General features: G+C 40.0%; 1 protein-coding gene across 1 annotated transcript in view; it reads left to right on the forward strand.

Annotated features, from left to right (window-relative positions):
• Window positions 1-20,459, forward strand: part of TXLNB (taxilin beta) — a 43,733-nt gene extending 23,274 nt beyond the window's left edge. Inside the window, exons 7-10 of the mRNA XM_028494377.2 lie at window positions 2,486-2,560; window positions 9,362-9,454; window positions 11,572-11,667; window positions 12,913-20,459. Of these exons, the coding sequence (XP_028350178.1) occupies window positions 2,486-2,560; window positions 9,362-9,454; window positions 11,572-11,667; window positions 12,913-14,040 (1,392 nt within the window). The 3' untranslated portion in view covers window positions 14,041-20,459. The remainder of the gene's footprint in view (window positions 1-2,485; window positions 2,561-9,361; window positions 9,455-11,571; window positions 11,668-12,912) is intronic.
• Window positions 20,460-22,125: the final 1,666 nt, after the last annotated feature.

The following is a 22,125-nucleotide window of genomic DNA, read 5'->3' on the forward strand; positions in this document are numbered from 1 at the left end:
GGAGTTAAAGCACGTGTCTGTCGCTGGGGAGAGAGAGATTTGACACAGTCAGTGGACCAGTTGTTCAAATGTAGCCATTTAACAATTGATCACAAGCTCTGCATTTACCTAAAATCAGACTACAATCATTTCAATTTGTTAGAACAGGAATTTTTTTAAAACTTCGGTTTTCAAACTTGGCAACAAAAGGATGAATTCTGGAGAACATAACCTGCTGGACGTTGCATAATTTCAAATCAGATGTCCATGTGCTCTTAATAAAAAGATTAATTTATTAAATCCATCTACAACCTAGCTCTCAAATGAAGAAATAAAGCATTTATTTATTATTCAGAATCCAAGAAAACGGATACTCCACTGTTGATGTAATTACTCTCAGGTAAAATACGCTTCCTACAGAATATCAGTACCTTTGGTATTTAATATATGAGGCACGACAGAGGAGCAACCAGGCAAAGATTCATGTGAGAGAGACTGGGGGGCGGACACGGAGTGACTCAACCTTAGCAAGAAACGAGCATGCTGCCCTCTTTTCCTTCCCTGATTTAGCAGAACAGCAGGTACACGTCCAAGAGAGGTAGTCCCCCTCAGTTCCTCAAAGCCAGCGGCTACCTTCCTGGGTTCCAGCTCTGACACTTCTTTTTGAAAGTGATGAAATATCAAGTCAGAGCTGGGGGGTAGGGGAGGGGCCCTTCTTCATTTCAAGAAGAACAGGCAGCCTCCTTCTTCCTTCTTCCTCGGGAACCACCCATCACAACAGGGCCCCTGTGTGTCAAGCAGGGGCCGGCCGTGTACATCGCAGCCACACAGCTCAGATGGCCGGAGGGGGTGCTGCGCAGCTGCCTCAGACCCTCTCTTACAGTGAGTCGACTGCACTTCTATGATAATTGATCCTCACTGCTCACTGGGAGGCACGGAGGGCCATATACAACCCCCTTTTACAAATGGAGAGGTCAAGACTAACTTGGATAAGAAAAAAGATGCCTCCAAGTTTTTACAAATAATGATTTTATTATTTTTGGTTCTGATAGCAAAAATGAACATTTTTTTGAACAACATGAATAAACAAAAAAAATTTTATATCAGCCTGTCTTGAAATAAAATAGAAACTTCTTAACTGACAGCCACCTGACTGACTAACCAGGTTATCCACGATGTTTGCCGTTCTCTGGAAGCACGCTGACAGATGCCCATAGCATGCTGAATCCTGGGGCTGGTTAGCCACTCTGGAATACCTACACGTGGTTGCCCATGTTAAGTAAGACAGAGCTTACTAAGTATCGGGTCTTTGCTCCCAAACCTTTTCTTCCCAGTTATCCTTGGTTTTGTATTATGTAAATCAACAGAATGATACATAAACTGATGAAATATGTGTTAAAAGAAAGAGTTGTTTCTAAAACAAACTATGCTTAATGATTTGAAAGCCTAGATGTAGGCCAATAGCAGAAAAACAATTGTCAACTTAGACGTGAGCAACTATAAAAGACTGGAAGAAAGTTGTAAAACTCTAGAGAATTATCCAATCAAGCTGCTTTACAAATATCTTAGGTCTTTAGGTTCTAGCAGTATTGTTTTAAAAAAATTATAAATCTTATATGCCATATTATAGATATGATTTTTGTAAAAACAAGCAAAAACCCTCCTAATTCCAATCAGAAGATCCATACCCAAAACAAAGATCACAGCCCTACATCAAAATTGATAAATAAATGAACATACATCTTAAGTTAAAATAACATGTCTTACATATGTATGTGTCATTTTTACGCCTAGAACAACTTTTTCAATTTAACCCTTGAGTTCCAGTTCTGATAGCGTTTGACATGAGGGCCTTGGTTGTATTTGAAGGGCTGCCTTATAGAAGAGGGGTGAGACTTCTTTTGTAAACCTTATATAGGATTTGGAGTAATAGGTCAAATTTCTAACCTGGTGTTTCTCAAAGTATAATCCATGGGCCACCAATAGCCAAACCATCTTGGGTATTTGCTCTAAGTACAGATTCTAATCACACCCTATACTTCCTAACTTATTTTCGCTGAGAAGAATCTGCAGTTCAACATGCCCCCGAGGAGATTCTGATGCATACTATGGTGGAGAACACTGGTCTAATATAAAGGAACAGTTGCTCACAACAATGCCCCAGGGGGGAATATTATGGAAATGTTCAAGCAGAGGCTGAATGATAGTTGGCCAGAATGGCTACAGATGGGTCCAGAATTTGGTGGGAGGTTGAATTTTGTGTGATTCATGCTTGAGTTGGAGACTTTTTTCCTCTTTTTTTTTTTCCATTGGAATCACTAATTTTTAGTTGAGAATCAAACTTTTTAAACTAGTTGTTTTCTTAGCTTTCTTAGATTATTTACAAAGTTCCCCCAAAACTACTTAAGAGGATTACTTAGCAAGTAATTAAGTTTACACACAAGTTACAACAAATGGTAATCTAAAAGATAATTTGACAGTCTTTCCATGCATTCTCTTCTCACAGTTGCTGAACCAGGCAGCAGAGTGGAAACTTCAGGCCAAAGTGCTGAAGGAACAAGAGACAGTCCTGCAGGCTCAGGTGAAGTAGGGGGACAGCAATGCATGGGTGTGCCCTCCCTTCTGTGAACAAAAGGTAGTCTGCAAGAGGCCTTCCATGTGGGAGGGGAAGTAGGGACAGGAGTTGGAAATGAAGAATAACTTCATATTTATAATTTTTAAGTAAAAATAAAAGTACAATGTTATATCTAAGGAAAATAAATGCTCTGCACCAACAACTTCTAGTCAAAAGGTCTGTTGACATATCAATACAAATGAGGGTCAACCAAAATAAGCTGGTGGCCAGGTCCTTGCCTACCTGTTCATACGTCCTCTCTCTCCTCCCCCATTAACCTGTCAAGGTAAGGGCAAAATGTAAACTGTCCAGATGCACCATCTGTAATTGTCAATACTGAAAATTTCCTTACTTGTTTGACATTATTTATAATAAAAGGAAATTAGAAAAATAGAGTCAGCACCCACGTTTTTGTGCTATCAGAGGTTGGCCTTGTCAGTGCCAAATGATTAGAGATGGCAGACGTCAGAAACCATTTCCATTTGGCTTCGTGATGTTATGTGTATGTTTTGATTAGACTATGGGAATTCGTATTTCAGGCTCAAAAATAAAGCCTCATGCAACAGCTGGCTCTGGAGGAAAGCCAGACCTATCCATCTTTCTGGTGCCCTTGGGGCTCTGCCCCTGCTGGCAAATGTTCCCTGTCAGGTTCCAGGAGAGCCATCCTGCCACAGGCTGGGCCACAGAGGGGCTCTAGCTCCCCTGCTGGGAGAAATGCCCAAGTGCTAAAGGGACTGTAAAATCTCACAGAGCAAATTCACAGAAAGTGAGAAAATCAGAAGCCTTCCAAACTGGGCAGTATTAATTTAAGATCTGAATAATTCACTTGTAAATGTTTATGTGCTGACTGCTGAATATTTGTTCATTGTGAAAAAAAATTCTTCATTGTATGAATGAACAAGTTCAATGAATACGTGTTCATTTTTTAAAAAGGAAAGTAGGAAAAACAAGAAACTTAAAATCACAAATTATACCACTACACAGACAAAAACATAAATAACATTTTGACATCTAACCTTCCTAAAGCACACCTTTCCAATGTGTGTACAAAAGGCAATGATGAATTGTTTCCCCCACTAATATATCAAAATAGTTTTAAAATATTAATTACATAGAAATACGAACCGTAATTTTTTTTTCACTATTAATAGTATCGAAGGACTAAACTCTAAAGTTACAAACTCAAGGTCATCCTTTAGGCAGTCGCGGAACACATCATATCATGGTGTGGGGTGGGTGGCAGGCAGTGGCAGTTTTCTAACCAGAGGCAGGCAGGGGGGAAAGGAGGTGTGACCTCACTGTCCAGTGGTGGGGGGCTGCTGTGGGGAGAGTCCAGAGAAGCAAGTCAGGGCTTCTGGCTCTATCTCTGTCCCATGCAGAGCACAGAGCCTTGAGGGGTACAACAGGCAGTACTTGAAGCTATTCATTGTTCCATCTGTTATAAGCAATCTCTACTCCTCTATGCTAAATGAAGAATAGATTAATACCATTAGACTCTGGGCTAGAGAGTGACTCATTTGGCTGGTATCAGAATCTAGGTCTTTAATGACCTGTGAAATAACATAAAGGTGTGATCCAATTTCCCACCTATACCCACTCAAGTTTGAAAAAGTATGACCCAGGGTTCTAGACTTAACTTGCCAGTTTTCCTCGTTCATCCCTCAATACTGGGTCGAACCCAGGGACCAGGGTCAGAGTCCTGGCTCTTCTACTGTGAAGCTGTCTGATTCTGTGCAGCTCACCTAAACCTCCCTGGACCTAAATTTCCTGGTCTGTAAAATAAGGATGCTGTAATGGATCAATGATCCCTAGCTGGAGTCCTCTGACCTCTGGGAGGCCCATTACTTTTCAGTATTTCCAAAACCTAACAGCACATAAGGCAGCAGCTACTATCTAAAATGTAGTTGTTTCTGACATTGTATCAGCTTTTGCTTAGCAGCATGGATGGCAGTTATTCATATGTTTGATTAAGTTTATAGAAGGAAAATGAGTTAATGAACATGTAGTATATGCAGTTTGTTTTAAAGTTATGCACTCAAAACACTTAGCTCAGGGCTTCCATGGTGGCACAGTGGTTAAGAATCCACCTGCCAAAGCAGGGGACACGGGTTCGAGCCCTGGTCTGGGAAGATCCCACATGCCACGGAACAACTAAGCCCGTGCACCACAACTACTGAGCCTGCGCTCTAGAGCCCGTGAGCCACAACTACTGAGCCCGTGTACTGTAACTACTGAAGCCCGCGCCTAGAGCCCGTGCTCCGCAACAAGAGAAGCCACTGCAATGAGAAGCCCGTGCACTGCAACAAAGAGTAGCCTCCGCTCGCCACAATTAGAGAAAGCCCACGCATAGCAACAAAGAACCAACACAGCCAAAAATAAAAATAAATAAATTAACTAATTTTAAAAAAAAGAGTAGACACATTCAACAATTAAAAAAAAAAAACACACTTAGCTCAGTGCCTGCCCCCATAGTAAGCATAATTAATTCAACTAATATTTATTGAGCATCTAAGTGCTAGGCATGGTTCTAGATGTTAGAAATATAGTACTTAATAAGAGAATCAAAAATCCCTGCCTAATTAAACTCACAATCTAGTGATAAATATTAATTAAAATGCTAAAAACTGATTAGTGTATGAGCTAATATTAGTATTATTTCATAGGTAAGGATCCACATAGTGATATATGAGACAAAAGAAGTCTTTATTTGAAAAAAAAAGTTTAAGAACCACTGGAAAAGATGATCTCAAGACCATGTTCAGCTCTAGTTTATGAATGTAGAGAATATCCAGAGCTTAAGAACTCAGCTAAACTAGATAACCCTGCCTCCTCCATCACCTTGCTTTCCATGGTACGTGGCTCTCTCTGTAAGGACCCTCCCTTGTCTATCTCTTTTGTCTTCAAGGCATTTTCAGAACTGCAATAATTACTTAATCATCACGAAGAATATAGAGGCCCCAGATCCCTATGTGTAATAATGTTTAAATGAGCTCCTCTTCAAAAATATCAGCATTATATTTTTACGATGTTTAAACCCTGAAAAACAAAATCTATCACAGATGATCTTGCAAAACACTCAAACACTTCCCTTGGTTTGACAATTAAAGGAGTCGGATGGTCGGAAGGAGAGGCCTTAGTCTCCATTTCTATGGTCTGAGCAAAGGAAATATCAAGGATAGATTGTGTTTTCCTAGGCAGAAGTCACTTTTCAGTCATAAGACAACAGCTTGCCAATCTGGGGCATGATTCTCACTTAGGGAAGAGATGTCTAGCTTTCAATTATACAAACCAAGGCAACAGAGTAAATGTCAGAGATGATCAATGGGATACAATTGTGGCTACAAATAGAGTGTTCACTGGATCGATAAGGATGAAGATGGTAGTAGATGTGGGAAGTCAGCAATACCAACACAACACAGCAGCACAGACACAAAATACTACCCCAGGGGAAAGATCAGTGAGTCAACTGTTAAAGATGGGTGATCATAACAATCATAGTCTTGAACCTCAGAATGCCTCACCTTATCTATATAAGATGAAAGGAGATTCCTCTGCAATTACTATTATAATTGGACTAGTTCCCAAACCCAATCTCCCAAGTTGGCTAAGACAATTCCTGGACACATTTCTGTTTCACATATGCTATGAATGTTTGTAATTAAAATTTCTGCTCAGGTAAAAGAATGTGTGTGCTGCTCTGCCCATTTAAAAGTGAAATGTCAGGGCAACTGTTGTTGTTACTAACCCTAGAATAGTTTGTTTCTATTTCTGCCTCTGGTAAAAATACTGAGGAAGACCTCTGGATGTTCCTTCCATGCTTCCCTGAAATACCAAAGTGAAAGAGGGAATATGACACATCAAACATGCATCATGTCAGAATAATAGTGAGAGGGAAAATATGACCAAACACATATCCATAAAGTAAACAAGAAGTGTGCATTTTAGTTCGTATCAATAAAGAGTGTCAGAGTTGGTTACTTGAGAAAAGTATAGTCCATACAGGTTTTGCCACCTATGACAAAGAGGTCAAATAGGAAGAAAAGCAGACTATTAAAAACAGTCACTAAAAGGAAGAAATGGAGACCTATTGTTTAACAGGTGTAGAGTTTCAGTGTTGCATGATGAAAAGTTCTGGAAATTGGTTTGCACAACAATGTGAATATACTTAACAATATTGAACTATATACTTAAAATGGTTAAGATGGCAAATCTTATGTTATGTGTATTTTACCCAATTTAAAAGACGAAAAGAGAGAAAAAGTTGATGGTCACTAGAAAAAAGCCAGAAGTGGTAATGAAGTGAGACACTACTCCTTGGAACCCTGGTATATCTGTCTTCTCCATGCCACAAGAAAACGTGGGAAGGGAAACAAAATCTGCCCAATTTATACACCGAAAGAACATTTTGCCCAAAGAATGAGGAGAGAGCTGGCCGGGGTGGGTGTGGTTGCCCCCGTTGAGCCTGTCAAGGTTGCGCAGGTGAAATGGACCGCACACGTGCCCACTCCTTCCCTTCCTGTCTGCAGCCTACAACTAGAGGGCTGCAAGAGAGGGTCTGGGAGGACCAGCTCGGGAGACCATATCCGAGAACCCCCTGTACTTCTGCTGGAATTACTGAAAAGCTGGAAGAAGAAAGAGGAGAAAGTAAGGAAAAGAAGTTAACAGGAGGCTTGGCCAAAAATACGAATGAATGGATTCTGTGATAGGTGAAGAGGATCAGCTGGGGGTAGCTGTCCCCAGCCTACACCACTAGACCACAGGCAGTACAGGCAGCCAGTCCCACAGGAGCTTACCCTCAAATTGAGGGACTTGACCTATTCATGCACCCTGAAACCAATTCAGTGGATCTCAGCCAGTACTTTGGGAAAAAATGAAACAATTAAATAGACTATTTCAAGAGTGCATTGCACATAATGAGCAAGTACAGTTGACACTTGAACAACATGAGTTTGAACTGTGCTGATCTAACTACACGTTGGTTTTTTTCAATAGTAAATACTATAGTACTGCAGTATCCAAGGTTGGTTGAATCTGCAGATGGGGAACCGCAGATAAGAGCACCCAGGAGTACAGAGGGCTGACTATAAATTATACACAGATTTTGCACTTCATGGAGGATCAGTGTCCCTAACGCCCTCAGTTGTTCAAGGGTCAGCTGTATTGTCTTATGCACTATGTGTGTAAAACCCTAGGGTGACTTCCTGGCCATGAATTCCCTTCTGCCACTTTACCCAGTCTTTTTAAATCTGTATGCCAAAGAATCATGAGAAAAATTTTAGGCCACTAGAGTTACCTCAAGTTTTATCACATATCCACAGTGTTAATGATTGATTTCAAAATGATGGTCAGCTGTTGTGTGACTTGGGAAAATCTGTGTCGTATGAAAAGTTTTACGTTATTTTGTTGTTCTTGTGTACTGCAGTAAAACCTCTGCTATTCTGAATCATGTGAGAATGAGCCATTCCAGATAAGCAAATTTTCTTGGTTCTAGGGGTTGTTTGATTCCCACACACTCCCTCTAACTCCCATCCCCAAGACTGGGAACTCTCCCACCTACTGGCTTTCGGTCAGTCACTCTTCTCTGCTCTTGAAAAGACAGTCTCACAAGTACCACCAGCCAGTTGGCGCCCAACTGAGGACTTGAGGCTGTTCCAGACAGTCAAGAGTACCAAAGTCTCATTTGAAAATGGAAACTTTCCATGTTAGTAAACAAGAATCATCCATATTAAATCTCCACTCACTCAAAACGTGCTATCCTAAAATTATTTTCAAAAGCAAGATTTTATTATTGTATCACTGTCAGTAACAATCAAGTATTTATACACTCTCCTTCCCTATCCTGCCCTATTCCTACCCCAAATACAAGCCTCGGAATTAAGGATGTGGAGGTACAAAGGCTCTTCTCCATACTCCCAAGCTAACCCGTATGATGTTTCATTGGTGCAAATTAGAAAAAGGCATTTCTTCCTCAAGACTCATTATTTCCATCTATAAAAAACTTGGTATAATAAACTGATTTTGTTGAAAAGGGACAATTAACTGCTGTTGGCTAAAACACTGTATTCATAAATACACAAAACCACCATGTCAAAAAGGGAAATGACAATTGCTTATAATAGCACAACCTGCATAATGGCAGCAACCCTAGTCCATGTCTGGCCCATACTTGCCTTCATTCTTGCTTCCTTTAAGACCAAGTTCAAGGCTCACCTTCTCCACAAAAATGTGGCTCAGATGATCACCTGCCACACTCACCTCCTTCTCTGATCAGAGAAGTTTTTTACTTTTTTAAGTAAAAAAAAGTTTTTTACTTTTTTATTACTTAACTGACTTGGTACTTATTACTTGGTACTTATTACTTAACTGACTTGGTACTTCGTATTCACTGTCCCATAATCAAGTTGTCTTTGGGATTATCCTCCTGTCAGGAGTGCAGGTCCCTCAAAAACAGGAACTACAGGTTAAATGCTTTTGTACACAGAGTCAGTGCTTATGTTCCGTGCTCAAAAAATGTTTGTTGGTAAAAGTTATAATGAAATGGTGATGACATATTTTATTATTTCATTTTTCTTTAAAGAAGTACTTCAATCATACTCACTGACCTAGGCTGATCTCGTAGTAAAAAGAATTGAACATATCACTAACATTGTATTAAAAATTACCTTAAATCATTTTTCTTCTCGAATAATAAACAATGACATGTTGTTTTGTTCTGGAAGCATTCTGAAAGCAGTCCTAAAACAGATCTACTCTTTCCCCTGTTTACAGCTTACTGTCTACTCTGGAAGGTTTGAAGAGTTTCAGAGCACACTGACAAAAAGCAATGAGGTGTTTGCCACCTTCAAACAGGAAATGGATAAAGTGAGTATTGCTTATCCCCCACGAAATACTGACATCTTCTAGTTCGACAGGCAACACTCCTTTGGGTTCATTTTTCTCTTGCTAAGATATTTCAGTGCATTTCATGAAGTAATGAAACATTTATACATGCAAATGAGATTTGGACTGTATTTTTTTATTGGTAAGTATCTGGTGAATTAGTCTTAGGAAGAGTCCGAAAACACTAGGATACATTTTCACTCTGAGGAAGAATATTTTCTTTTTCTAGGCCATGGAGAGGTGTAAAAAGAAAAGATAAGAGCTAGAAATTTAATATTATGTTGTTTATACTGAAATTAAAAACTAACCTTTTAAAGATTAAAAAAATTAATTTTCATGCAAAAGCAGAATGTTAGAGTAGAAAATACCATTTCACAGGACCCTTCTCAGAAGAGAACAGATGTAATAAGATATAACGGACAGGGCCTTGAATGAGGAGATGAAGTCTGGGTGTGTTTTTACTCATCAAGTAGCGATGAACAATTCACTTAACTTCCCCCTTATCTATAAATTAAGAAACGATTTCCCTTGCCTACTCCACAAGATTGTGAAGTTCGAATAAGTTAATGTATTTTTAAGGGTCTTAAACTTTTTTAAAGTCTTTTCCAAATATGAGGTGCTAATATTATTGTTGAACATACTGTTTACGTTTTGTTTAATTCAGTGTCTTCCCAAAATAAAATCAGCATCAGAATTGTGTTTCTGAACAGGCACTGGCATTAACCCTTTTTAAGTGTAGAAAGCATTCTTTGAAAAAATTTTCATAAACTAATATGATAAATTTCACAATTCATGAGCAAACTTAATGGGCCAACATTTGTTAAAAGTTACAGCTTTCCCACTCCACGATGGATCCATCCATTAAAAAAAAATTTTTTTAATTATAGAGTTTTAATTTGCAATAAATATTAGAGTAGGAAAAATGCTGTTATTTATTGCAAAATTACATAGTTTTAAGATTGGAATAAATATTAAAAGAGGAGTTTTCTATCTGGAGTTCATTTATAGATTCTTAGTAGAATTAGCAAAAAAAATTTGATATGCATTATTGCATTTCTTTAGGTATGGTCCCATGGATTTCATCAAATTCCTAAAGGGGCTGATGACTTGTAAAAGTTTAACTCAGTTAAGAAATGATCAAAATAAAAAAGCACTAATGGCTCACGTAGCTTCTCTATAGGGCCCAGGGGCCAACTGTCTGGGCCCAGCCTCTAGCCTCCAAGCAGACCCAGCCTCAGGCAGATTAGCTTGAAGCAGCCAGTGCCCAGGAGTGGTTCATCCAGGGTAACTGCACCTGAACACACGCCTTGTCCTTCACTTCAGGCAAGCAGAGAGGAGATCCTATAACCAGGAATGTGAGTAGTTTCAGGTCTGAAAAGGCCAGGCTGCATTTTATTAACTTCTGGATGCCCTACACCCAGCCCCGGCCTGGCAACTAGCATGCACTCTGCACATGTTGCATTAAATGAAATAACTCCAGCCCTACTCTTCTGCTAACTCACTACTCCACCTCTCTGAACCTTAGTTTCCCCGTTTATAAAGTGGAGGTGAAAACAGAACGCTCCTTGGGGGACTGTCTCAAGGATGAAAGCAATAACGCATGTAATCACATTCTGTGAATCCTACTGCTCTACAAATGTGAAGGCTGAGAAAATAGAAAGTTGCCTTTGTGTGGCTACTTCTCAGATGTGCCCAGATATTATCAACATTTTAACATCTGAAAAGCCAGGCCAGCTTTCTCACTAATAGTCTTCCATTCAGTACAGTAAATAATCTAAATTTCAAGCTTATTCTTGGAACTCAATAAAGCTATTTATTTTAAACAAAAGAAAAAGCAGTGTGACAAAACAGAAAGGCCTTAAGTAGTTTTTCTTTCTCCTTAATTGGCTCTGGTGCAAGTAAGTTTGTTCACCACTGACCTAGATGATTCAAAAATAAATCATGACTCTCTCCACTCAGTCATCGTTTCTTGACATCGAATTTTTGCTTGCTTCGGCAGCTGGTAACGAAAGGACTTTTCTTGAAGTCACATATGGAACTGATAGTTTCTTTGACATATTAACTCTTCAGAATTAACATTAAAACACTCATTTTTGTAGACCACTAAGAAAATGAAGAAGCTGGAAAAGGACACAGCCACGTGGAAAGCTCGGTTTGAGAACTGTAACAAAGCTCTGTTGGACATGATTGAAGAGGTGAGGAAGTTTTTCCCCTTGTTCATCTTCCCTTGTCTAGTCAATATATTTATACTCAGAAAATAATTATGGTCTAATACCACAAAATAATTACTTTTGAAAAAGAGCTGAATTTTTCTGGGGTGTGGTATATGACATTGTAATAAAAATAATTAGAGCAAACATCAATTTAGTAATTTAGTCTCAGGTCCAGACTCATAAAGAGTGTTGTGACCCTAAGTCACACGCCTGCTTGTTGATTCCAAAGCTGTCCCCAAAGCAGCACCACACCTGCTGGACTGTGAAGTCCTTAAAGGCAGGATGAGTGTTTTACCTGTCCTTGAATTTCCCTGGTGCCTGACACATTACAGGCGCAGAATAAATTAATTAGTTGATTTGAACATAACTGAGAGAAGACACTAGCCCAAGCACCCAGGGTATGTGCTATTTTATAGACAGATATGGAGATATATTATCTAATTCCTCCAACAGACATTTAAATACTGATATTACATCAGGCTCTGGAGATTCTGAGACCATAAAGGCAAAGATACATGGTGCTTAACCTGAGAGGCAGGGCTTTCAGGTGAAGGCCTCTCCACGTAAAGAAGCGGAAAAAAAAAGTCTTAAAAGGTACAGAGTAGCACAAAGGTGGGGCTGAAGGAGTAAGATGATTTCATGAACAAACACACCAACATTTCTAGAGAAAAGGAGAACTGAACAGTTCGAGCAGCATCATGAATGAGTGTGTGGTGAGTTTCTCTGGATATAATTACTGTTCTAACAATTCATCCCAAATTGCAACCAATTCCAAAGAGATGTGCTTATTATTCATAAACATAAATCAAACAGTTGCTGGATTAGCATATAGCAGTTTATCTACAGAACAGATAAGGCATTGCTGATGGCCAAGACCCAGTCCATCTCAATCATTTTGCCATAAACTTCTACTTATGCCTTCTAAGTCTCAAAAGCAGAAAATTCATCTATTATAAGATTTTAAAAGCCCTAGACTGAAGCAGAGAGAAGCTTTGCTATCTTTCTTTTCTAAAGAAAAGAATACGTGGATTAAAATTCTACCAGTCTCCAACACAGTACAAAAATAGAAGTGATGTCCCTGACCAAGTATCTGCCCAGCCACCACCCTGTGGTCAGAGCCTAACAGACAAATTCCTGGACAAATGGTTTTGCTTCTCTCCATAGAGCACCCTGGCAATTTTGCTTTTCATGTCGTTTTATGAGTGTGTGTGTCTGTTTAAATCACAGAAAGCACTGAGAGCTAAAGAATATGAGTGCTTCGTGATGAAAATTGGAAGGCTAGAGAACCTCTGTCGAGCATTACAAGAGGAGAGAAACGAACTCTATAAAAAAATTAGAGAAACAAAAATGCCTGAAAAGGATGACCAAGGTCAGCTCACCTCTGACGACGACGAGCCAGAGTCAAATACCTCCGTGGGTGAAGAGGCAGATGCGGAGGAAGCCAACAGTGTTCACAATGCTGTGCAAAATCTGGCCGCGGCCTTCATGGTCATTCATCGTCCAGAGTCAACCCTCGATGCGTCCAAAGAAATCCAAACAGAAGTCAGCAGTCCTCCACGGGCCGGCGGCACGGCCCTCAAGGGGCTGGAACAAGCCCCTCTGAGCCCAGCATGCCATTCAGGGACTCCCCTGCATCCCTCAAGTCCTCAGGCTGAGGCGGAGGGTGGCAACGAGGCAGAACCTGCCCTCAGATTAGGGTCAGGAGCACAGGCCCAAGGCAATGGTCCCCCTGCTGGACCACACGCTGATCCGCAGCCCCGGAAGCCAGAGGCAGCATTTTGCAGCCAGGCCCCGGAGCCTCCAGCAGAAGCATTTCTATGGGAGATGGAGGCCAACGGGCAGCCCCGGAAGCCAGAGGCAGCATTTTGCAGCCAGGCCCCGGAGCCTCCGGCAGAAGCATTTCTATGGGAGATGGAGGCCAACGGGCAGCCCCGGAAGCCAGAGGCAGCATTTTGCAGCCAGGCCCCGGAGCCTCCGGCAGAAGCATTTCTATGGGAGATGGAGGCCAACGGGCAGCCCCGGAAGCCAGAGGCAGCATTTTCCGGACAGGCCCCGGAGCCTCCGGCAGAAGCATTTCTACGGGAGATGGAGGCCAACGGGCAGCCCCGGAAGCCAGAGGCAGCAGCTTCCGGCCAGGCCCCGGAGCCTCCGGCAGACGCATTTTTACGGGTGATGGAGGCCGACGGTCGTGCCCCGCCCCCCGCAGCGGAAGAGCACGTGCCAGCTGGGGAGTCTAGATGTGAGCCCAGGAGGCAGCCCGCAGAAGCAGCAGCAGCGGAGGGGCTGCCAGGAGGGCCCTCAGCTGGGCCCCCGCTGCCCGAAGTGGCCGACACCGATCTGGAAGGAGCCGACTAAGCCTTCTCTGCCTTCTGAGGCTGTTCTTCCCGACTTTCCATCGTCCTAACAGATTGTCTCCTGAAAGAGGCATTAAGGGCTGGGGACGTGTAATGGAAGAGACTTATTTAGAATCAAGACATTTTAATATGTTATGCGAAGTACCTTCACCCTTTGCTATTTGTTCTCAATTTATAACTGATTTGGAGATTTTCTCTTTAACACTGATAGTATAATTTTCTCAAATGGCAACAAAACATACGAGTAGCAAATTTATATTAATTTGCCATTAAGGTGGTACTTAATTCAATTTCTTAACAGTAAGATTTGGTGTTTAAAGACTCCCATTACAGTATATAAATACTGAAAATGTGATGCTTTATTTATTTCCATAGAGTTTAATAAGTGCCATAGTAAGTAATGGATGACCAGGTTCCATTTAAACATTATATACATTGTATGTGTGTGTGTATATGTATGAATATACACATATATGTGCTTATGCACTTATATACACGTGTATATTTTATACACATGTATGCAAATATATATTACATACATTTCGATCATCTCTTTTTGGCTTTCTCTCATGCAGAATATTTAGATGCTTATCAAAAAAATTATCTCTTACTTGCACCTGGGACTAGAGTAGACTAATGCTCTGTGAATTAGAAATAGGTTCAGAACACAAATATTAGGCTACATAATGTTGGGTAAAAATAAGTAACCCAATGGTAGGTCAATAAATTCAACCAATGGATTAAATGACAGAACCGCATTGGGTTAGATTGCAAGGCTATACAGAGCACATAGACACAAAGATGGCCAAAAGAGGCCCTAAAAAATGGGGGAACAATCACAGCAGTAGACTGCTCACCTCTTGCAGCTGCTTCTCCCACACAACTCGGCCCCTTGCCTTGCAACACCCTCATGTGGTGAAGCAGCCCACTCACGGCTTCCTGCAAGGAAAGGGTTGGAAGTGGGAAAGGGAGCTGGGGATGGAGGGATTGAGGGCCCTCAGGCTGAGAGTCTGTGCTCTGGTACCCCGGCTTTTGAGCTAGAGGTCTGGAGAGAGCATATTCACCTGGCCCTGCCAACTCTTCAGTTGCCTCCCTGTTGTCTACCACTCTCTCCAGAGGGTTTCCCCACCACCTCCTGCTGTCACTGCCCTAGTCTATATTCTCAAAGCTTCTGCTCCTTTCTAACCCTCTCCTTGGCAGCAGGAAATTACATTCAGCCCTCATCTCAATTATGGCTTAGTAAAAGCTATTATGTTTCCAAAACAAATCCACACAGGGTCTAAATATGAGTGATGGGGCTTGCAAACCAACACATTTTCTGCTTTGATGAATTCTGTACAGCCAGAAGTTCAAAGCAAAGGACAAGTGGGTCCCTACTCAAAATGACTTGAAAAATAGGTGAGGATTTAGGAGATGCAAAAGCTAGAAACACCTGGGGTTGTCTACATGAGTATTACATTATTATTGCGTGACAAGAACCTCTAATAATACTGACAGCATGAATTACTCTATCTAGAGTAAAGAGAGACTGCAACAAAGAAATAGGAGGGAAGAGAGGGAGGGAGGGAAAAAACAGATCTAACCCAACCCTACCTTAAAAGTTGAACTCAAGTAGAAACATGGTTAAAAGCAAGATTCTCTACTACTCATCCAAGAAATCATTTTTCAGTGTTGCATGTGGCTGTCTGCTAAAGCACACAAAGTGCTTGTAGGCAGCAACCATATGCTATAAGAATTGTAAACTGCATAATATTTGAAGCAGACAGTGAGGGTAGTAACAAAATGCTAGTCAGGAGAAAAAAATCAGGAAAAAAGCATATGCTATTTGAGAACCATGTATTTTTAAAGGCTTAAAATTTTATAACCACAGGGTATCCAGCCAAATTCAACATTAACTGAAAATCTTAGCTATTTAAACATTCATTTAATTCAGAGCCAAATACGCACTACAACAATCCAGGAGGGTCTCCTTTCCCATTATTTACAGAAGCTGAACTTCCAAGAATGGGGTAAGATTAGATAATCATAGTAAAGTCTCACTCTGAATGTTTAGCAAGAGAAACAGGCAGGAGAGGAGCCGAAATCCAGTAAATCAAATATTCTAATAAATATTCTAAAAAGTTCATTTTTTTTTTTTAATCCAAAAGCTTTCATAGCAACATGTTACTCACTATGGTATATATCTTGGGCAGATTTTCAGATACAATAACTTGCCTGAAATTTACAAGGCTTAATATAGGCTTTAGAAGAATTATTTTAATATTCAAAGTGTTTTATTTTAGTCCTTTGGCCTTACTAATTATAACAATAACTCATAAGACCCAAAAGAGTAAGGAATTTCTGTTCCTTATCAAGGTCATATAACTATTTCTAGAGATGCCAAGTCTACTTTCCAGAAACACTGAAGTTATTGGTGTTTTCTAAAGTAAATAACTATAATTTATGTATTTACTAAAAAGGCACTTCTCTTCCCAAATGCTCCAGTAGTGGTTTTATTTAAAAAATTTTCACTTATATTTATTTTTACTTATGTTACTTCTATGTTTCAACAATACCTAACAAAGATTGTGGTTATATTCTCTTGGTTGAATTTTTGGTCTATGAGTAGAATGTACATGGAATGAACACCTTGAAAATCTTGGTGTGGGTGTGTGCGCACGCGTGCGCTCGGTGAGAGAAAAGAGGGGAGGAAGGGAGAGAAAGAGAGAATGTGAGGGCCCAGGCCTAATGAGAGAGCAGAACCCAGGCTCCTGGGCCTGGCCATCCGCTGCTGCAGACCTATCACACTTCCGTTCCAGACTCCCGTGAGACCATGTTTCCACAAACTTCTCTGGCATTTGCCCTCTCAGAAATATTCTGAGGCGTAAGGGAGGGAGTGTAGAAGGTGTCAGCTTATTCTCCTTTCTCTACCTGCTTCAAGACTTTTCTCTAACAAGCCCGGAAGAGGCCCAGGGTTCTGCCTTTTGCTTTTTCACTCTCCCCAACCCATCTTGATCCAGGAGGGGCTTCTTGAATGCAGCATTTCCTAGCATTCTTGGAGAAGCGGGTTGCTTAGCTAGAATGAAAAAAAAAAAGATTAAACCTTGCTTTTTTCATATGGTATAGATACACATTTTTTAAATAGCTCTTTTTTTTTAAATAATGAAAGTATTATGTGTTTGTTGCAAAACTGAAGCTGCTTTTCAATAAGACTAAGAGATAGCGAGGAGAGAGATCATTTCAGGAAAATTTCCTTAGCCCCTGCTCTAACCAGTAGTTAAATCCAGTATTTAGAAAAAGTGAAAGTAATTAAAATGTAAAGGATTCACTAAAAGAAGATATGAAATAAAAATGATAACTCTGGTCTCTAAAATTTGTTCCCATCATAAACTGGCAAGGAGGATTTATGAAGTAAGTAGGCAAGTAGAGTATATAGGTTAAATTTTCACAAGGCTTAACTAATTGCCGTTTCTGAACCTGAAAATTAAAGTTATCATTAGATCAACCATGAGAGCATTCCGTGAGAATAGAAACATTCATAAGTGATAGCAATAAAAGTTTTCCTCAACACTGTTCAGTTGTATCCTCAATACCTGAAGTCGAGTCTCCTTGGTGGTATCCCCCGATAGAATTTCCACAAATGCTAGTTACTGATGCATATGTGTGTGAATGTACACACGCACATGCACACAACAGACATGTATAAAATTTGACATAGATTTAATTCTGTTCCTATAGATGAGTCTTTACACCTATATTTTCAAAGGATACCTACTATCATTTTTCCTGACAAGGACAAAGTATAAAAAGGAATCATTTTCTTCATGAATAAGGATATTTGACAGAAACATTTAACTAGCAAAAGAAACCTACAAATTCATTGACCCATGGCAGAAAAACTATTCACAGAAGCTGTTTCACTCTATCAGGAGATAAGAAACAAGATAAATCACTTCAGCAGGACAATCAACCCTGGCAAAATCTGAATGCAAGTCCTTCCTGCTGGATATTAGAGCCTCAGACTGTCTATTAACACCGACGTTGATCCCATTTAATTAATTGATTTATTTGCAATATATGCAAATATTTTTGAATGAATGAATGAACTGTTTATTATATTTAAAAAATTTTTTACTCTTTTTTAACCCCAAATTAATTTTTTAATTAAATCCACTTTGTAAAATTTTTATACAGTTTTTAAAGGTTACTTTCCATTTACAGTTATTATAAAATATTGGCTATATTTTAACTTTGAATTTTTAAAAGTGGCATATCAATGTTCAATTACCTCATATCATAATTAAAACATACCTAGGTGTCAGATTATTTCAGAACTGACAGTCAATGGATGACATAACAAATAACACAAAACCACCATAACAAGAAAAGCAAGAAGACATATGTTAAGAGAGGAGAAGAAAGAAGGAGAGAGAGCTATTATATAAGAGAAAAAATAAAAAGATAAAACTTTAAGACTATTAAGAGCAATAAAGGAAGTGGCACATCAATTGGTGGTCCCTTTTGTGAAAGCAGGATTATAATAAAGGGCAAGAACCATAATGACATTCACACACCTCCACACCGTAATGTCAACTTGGGGAAATTTTTACAAACATGTTTCTCAGTGTTGTTGTTTTATTGTCTTTCTTCTTGTTTGCCTTTCTTTTAAAATAATAAATGTGGTCTTTTTAGTATTAAAATAATAAAATTATAGAACATTTAGAAAATAGAGAAAAAAGAAGATTTACCCAATACTCTATCACCCTAACAACCACTGTCAGCATTCACTATATAATACTGTATTTTATTTTATTATAAATTTATTTTATTTATTTATTTATTTATTTTTGGCTGCGTTGGGTCTCCGTTGCTGCGTGCAGGCTTTCTCTAGCTGCGGCGAGCGGGGGCCACTCTTCGTTGCAGTGCGCGGGCTTCTCATCGTGGTGGCTTCTCTTGCTGGGGAGCACAGGCTCTAGGCGCGAGGGTTTTAGTAGTTGTGGTGCACCAGCTCAGTAGTTGTGGCACACAGGCTTAGCTGCTCCGTGGCATGTGGGATATTCCCGGACCGGGGCTTGAACCCCTTGTCCCCTGCATTGGCAGGTGGACTCTTAACCACTGCACCACCAGAGAAATCTTATCATAGTGTATTTTAAATTACCTATCTTTTTGATTTAACGTTGCGTTAGTTTGTCTTTGGGGGAGGGTGCAGTAGTTCAAGTGAGAGTAATAGCTGTTAATAGCTTCCAGCTTTGTGCGTTCACACTGTGTATTCAAATTTTATATGCTTACATGGAGGCATATTATACTATTTTTAGAATAAGCATGACTGCGCCAATACAGATACACAGCACACTTATATGTTGTTTGAAAAAGTTATGCCATGCAATGCACTTAAACGTTCCACCGCACATATACAAATTTCCAAGTAAACCTACTGGACATGGGCTAGAGTAAGACGTCTAAACTTAACACAGCTCAAAAAATTATATAAATATCAAAAACCAACTCTAGATAAATACAAATGCCTTAAATAACAAAACAAAAAAAAGTCGAACTCCAGTTTATGAAGTGACAGGAAATATATGATAATACCATAAATCATTACATTGGCTAAATAAAGGTCAATGATCTAAAACAAATCTAATCTCTTTAAAGTTAATGAGACAGTTAGTGGCTTTGCTGCTCTAATGAAATGATGGTCACCATCACTAGCTATAGCATATCTATTAAGTAGGGCAAGGCTAAAAACTGTTGTGACCCGAGATTGCTCTAATAACTACCAGGCAGATGCAACCAACCATGGACTATTCAGGGATCCCATATACTAAGAAAGTCAGAGTTGAAATTTATAGAAATAGTACAACAGGGATGCTTTCATCACATCTAAAGTCACAAGGTTAAACATATGTTAGATTGGAGGACTATCAGTGTGATAGTATAGGCAAGATTTATTAGAATACAGCTAATGCTCTACCCAAACCAGTATAATTCCTCACAGACTGTTGTAATATAGTGTATATTATATGTTAAGACTTGTTTTCTTAATAGTCTTGTCAAGAAGTTATTCCCTGGAATAAAATCAGTCAGGTCCAAAGTGAAAAGTGTAGGATAGCACTGGTCCAGGAATCAGGCTGTTGAGTCCCTTGTCCCTGTTCTGCTACCAACCAGCAGGGTGACTTTGGAGAAATCACCTAATATCTCTGGGCCTCAGTTCACTCATCTATAAAATGACAGCCTTGGATTAGATGAGCTCTAAGGTTCTGACAGCTCCGATTAAATTCTCAAAAGACTTAGGAAGTTATGTGGGTTTTTCTACTCTCCAGAGAGGGTTTTAGTGTAAGAGATCTGCATATCACCCTGGGCATGTCTGTTAGAAGTTAGGCAAGGGGAAAGAGACAAGAAATTACTCTAATAAAAAGTTGTTTTTAATTTTAAAATTTAGACAAAGAAAAGGTTAAGGGGTAAATCACAAATTCTTTGATTTTTCTCAATAAATATTGAAGTCTTTCTATGTGCGAAGTTCTGTGGTCTCCCCTGCTCAGAGCACCTGGTCATCCGACTCAGGCCTGAGTGTCCCTCCTACTACTTGTCCCACAAATTTCAGCAGCCAAACAGCAGGAAGGAAACTTCTAAGAGCATTTTTATTACAAAGGTTACCCAGCTCTCCAGGTGAGAAAGTGTGTTCCTGGTAGAGAAGGAAGGTTATATGAAATGTGTGTGTGGTTATTTGTGTGTGAATGTATAATGTGTGTGAGTGCATACCTGTATGGGAGGGCATGTATGAGGATGCATGTGCAACATGTATCAGTGTATGTGTGTAGTTTTGTGCAGGTGTGTGGTATGAATGTAGTTCTATGTGAATGTTTATAATTGTATATGACTATACTTCTGCATAATAAGTTGACGTGAGCCTACATAAGTGTGTGGCTGTGTGAGAGTTTCTGGGGTGTGCAAGTTAATGGTGTGTGCGCGATAAGGCTGGGAATGGAAAAGGTGAACTTCTGTAGATGAGTTTTTAGGCATGTGGCTAGCTTCTTTTTCATAGGATCATGTCTTGTTGCAGACTTCTGTTCGCATAGCTAATCCTTTTTTTTGCTTGCAGTGTCACAGGGCTCATTCTTTTTTGGCTGACAATCTGCCTCTGAACAAACATGCAGGTGGGTGAGGCTGTAAGTGGTAGTGGCAGCTCTTCAGGAAATACGTGCATACACCACCAGCCCAAGGTGACGGCCACCACTGACTCACAAGTCCCATCCTCAGGCAAGGCTATGGGTACGTCTGGGGAAATTCACAAAGACCAGCCACAGCTTGAGCAAGGAACATAAGCAGTGGTAGCAGAAAGGCTAACTTTATTCTGGTCTTTCTACACGCAAAAGAAATTTCTCACATGGGCACTGTTTCTAACAAAGGCGGCATCCTTGGAGGCAGAGTTATAATCTCCTCTACCAACCCCCTGAATATCAAGAATGTTTCTCTGAGCTAAAAGCCAAGATCGTGCCCAATCTATTTATGCTTTAATCAGTGAGTCAGAGGGTAGCAAACCAGAGTTGATTGCAGATGCTAGCAGCCAGTCCGTCATGCCCATGACTCATCCTTTGCGCAGAGAGATTTTTTGCTCTGATACAATTCATCTCCCCAAAATATCTGGTATTGACGAGCTGTGCTGTCATAGCTAGACCATCTGGCTGCTCCCTTGTCAGTCATTAGCAAACTGATCCAGAAGTCCTCCAATTCAGTCTGGGAGTAATTTAAAGCAATGCCCAAAGGAAGGAGAGTGAGAGTTTTTATAACAAATTAATTGCCTGCCATACAAGTTAACTGATGATCTTCCAAAGTTAAAGGGAACAAAACAACTAACCATAAATAAAATTAAAAGACAAGAACAGGGGCTTCCCTGGTGGCGCAGTGGTTGAGAGTCCGCCTGCCAATGCAGGCTGTTAATTGAAAAAATTGCAAAATTGTATTCGCAATATAACTAGGTAAAATTATGTAATTATTGAAGATGGTATTTAAATTAATCCCCATTAAAAATATGTATGGGGGGCTTCCCTGGTGTCACAGTGGTTGAGAGTCCGCCTGCAAATGCAGGGGACGCCGGTTTGTGCCC

This window comes from Physeter macrocephalus, chromosome 10 (assembly GCF_002837175.3).
Source record: "Physeter macrocephalus isolate SW-GA chromosome 10, ASM283717v5, whole genome shotgun sequence".
Lineage (NCBI taxonomy): Eukaryota > Metazoa > Chordata > Mammalia > Artiodactyla > Physeteridae > Physeter > Physeter macrocephalus.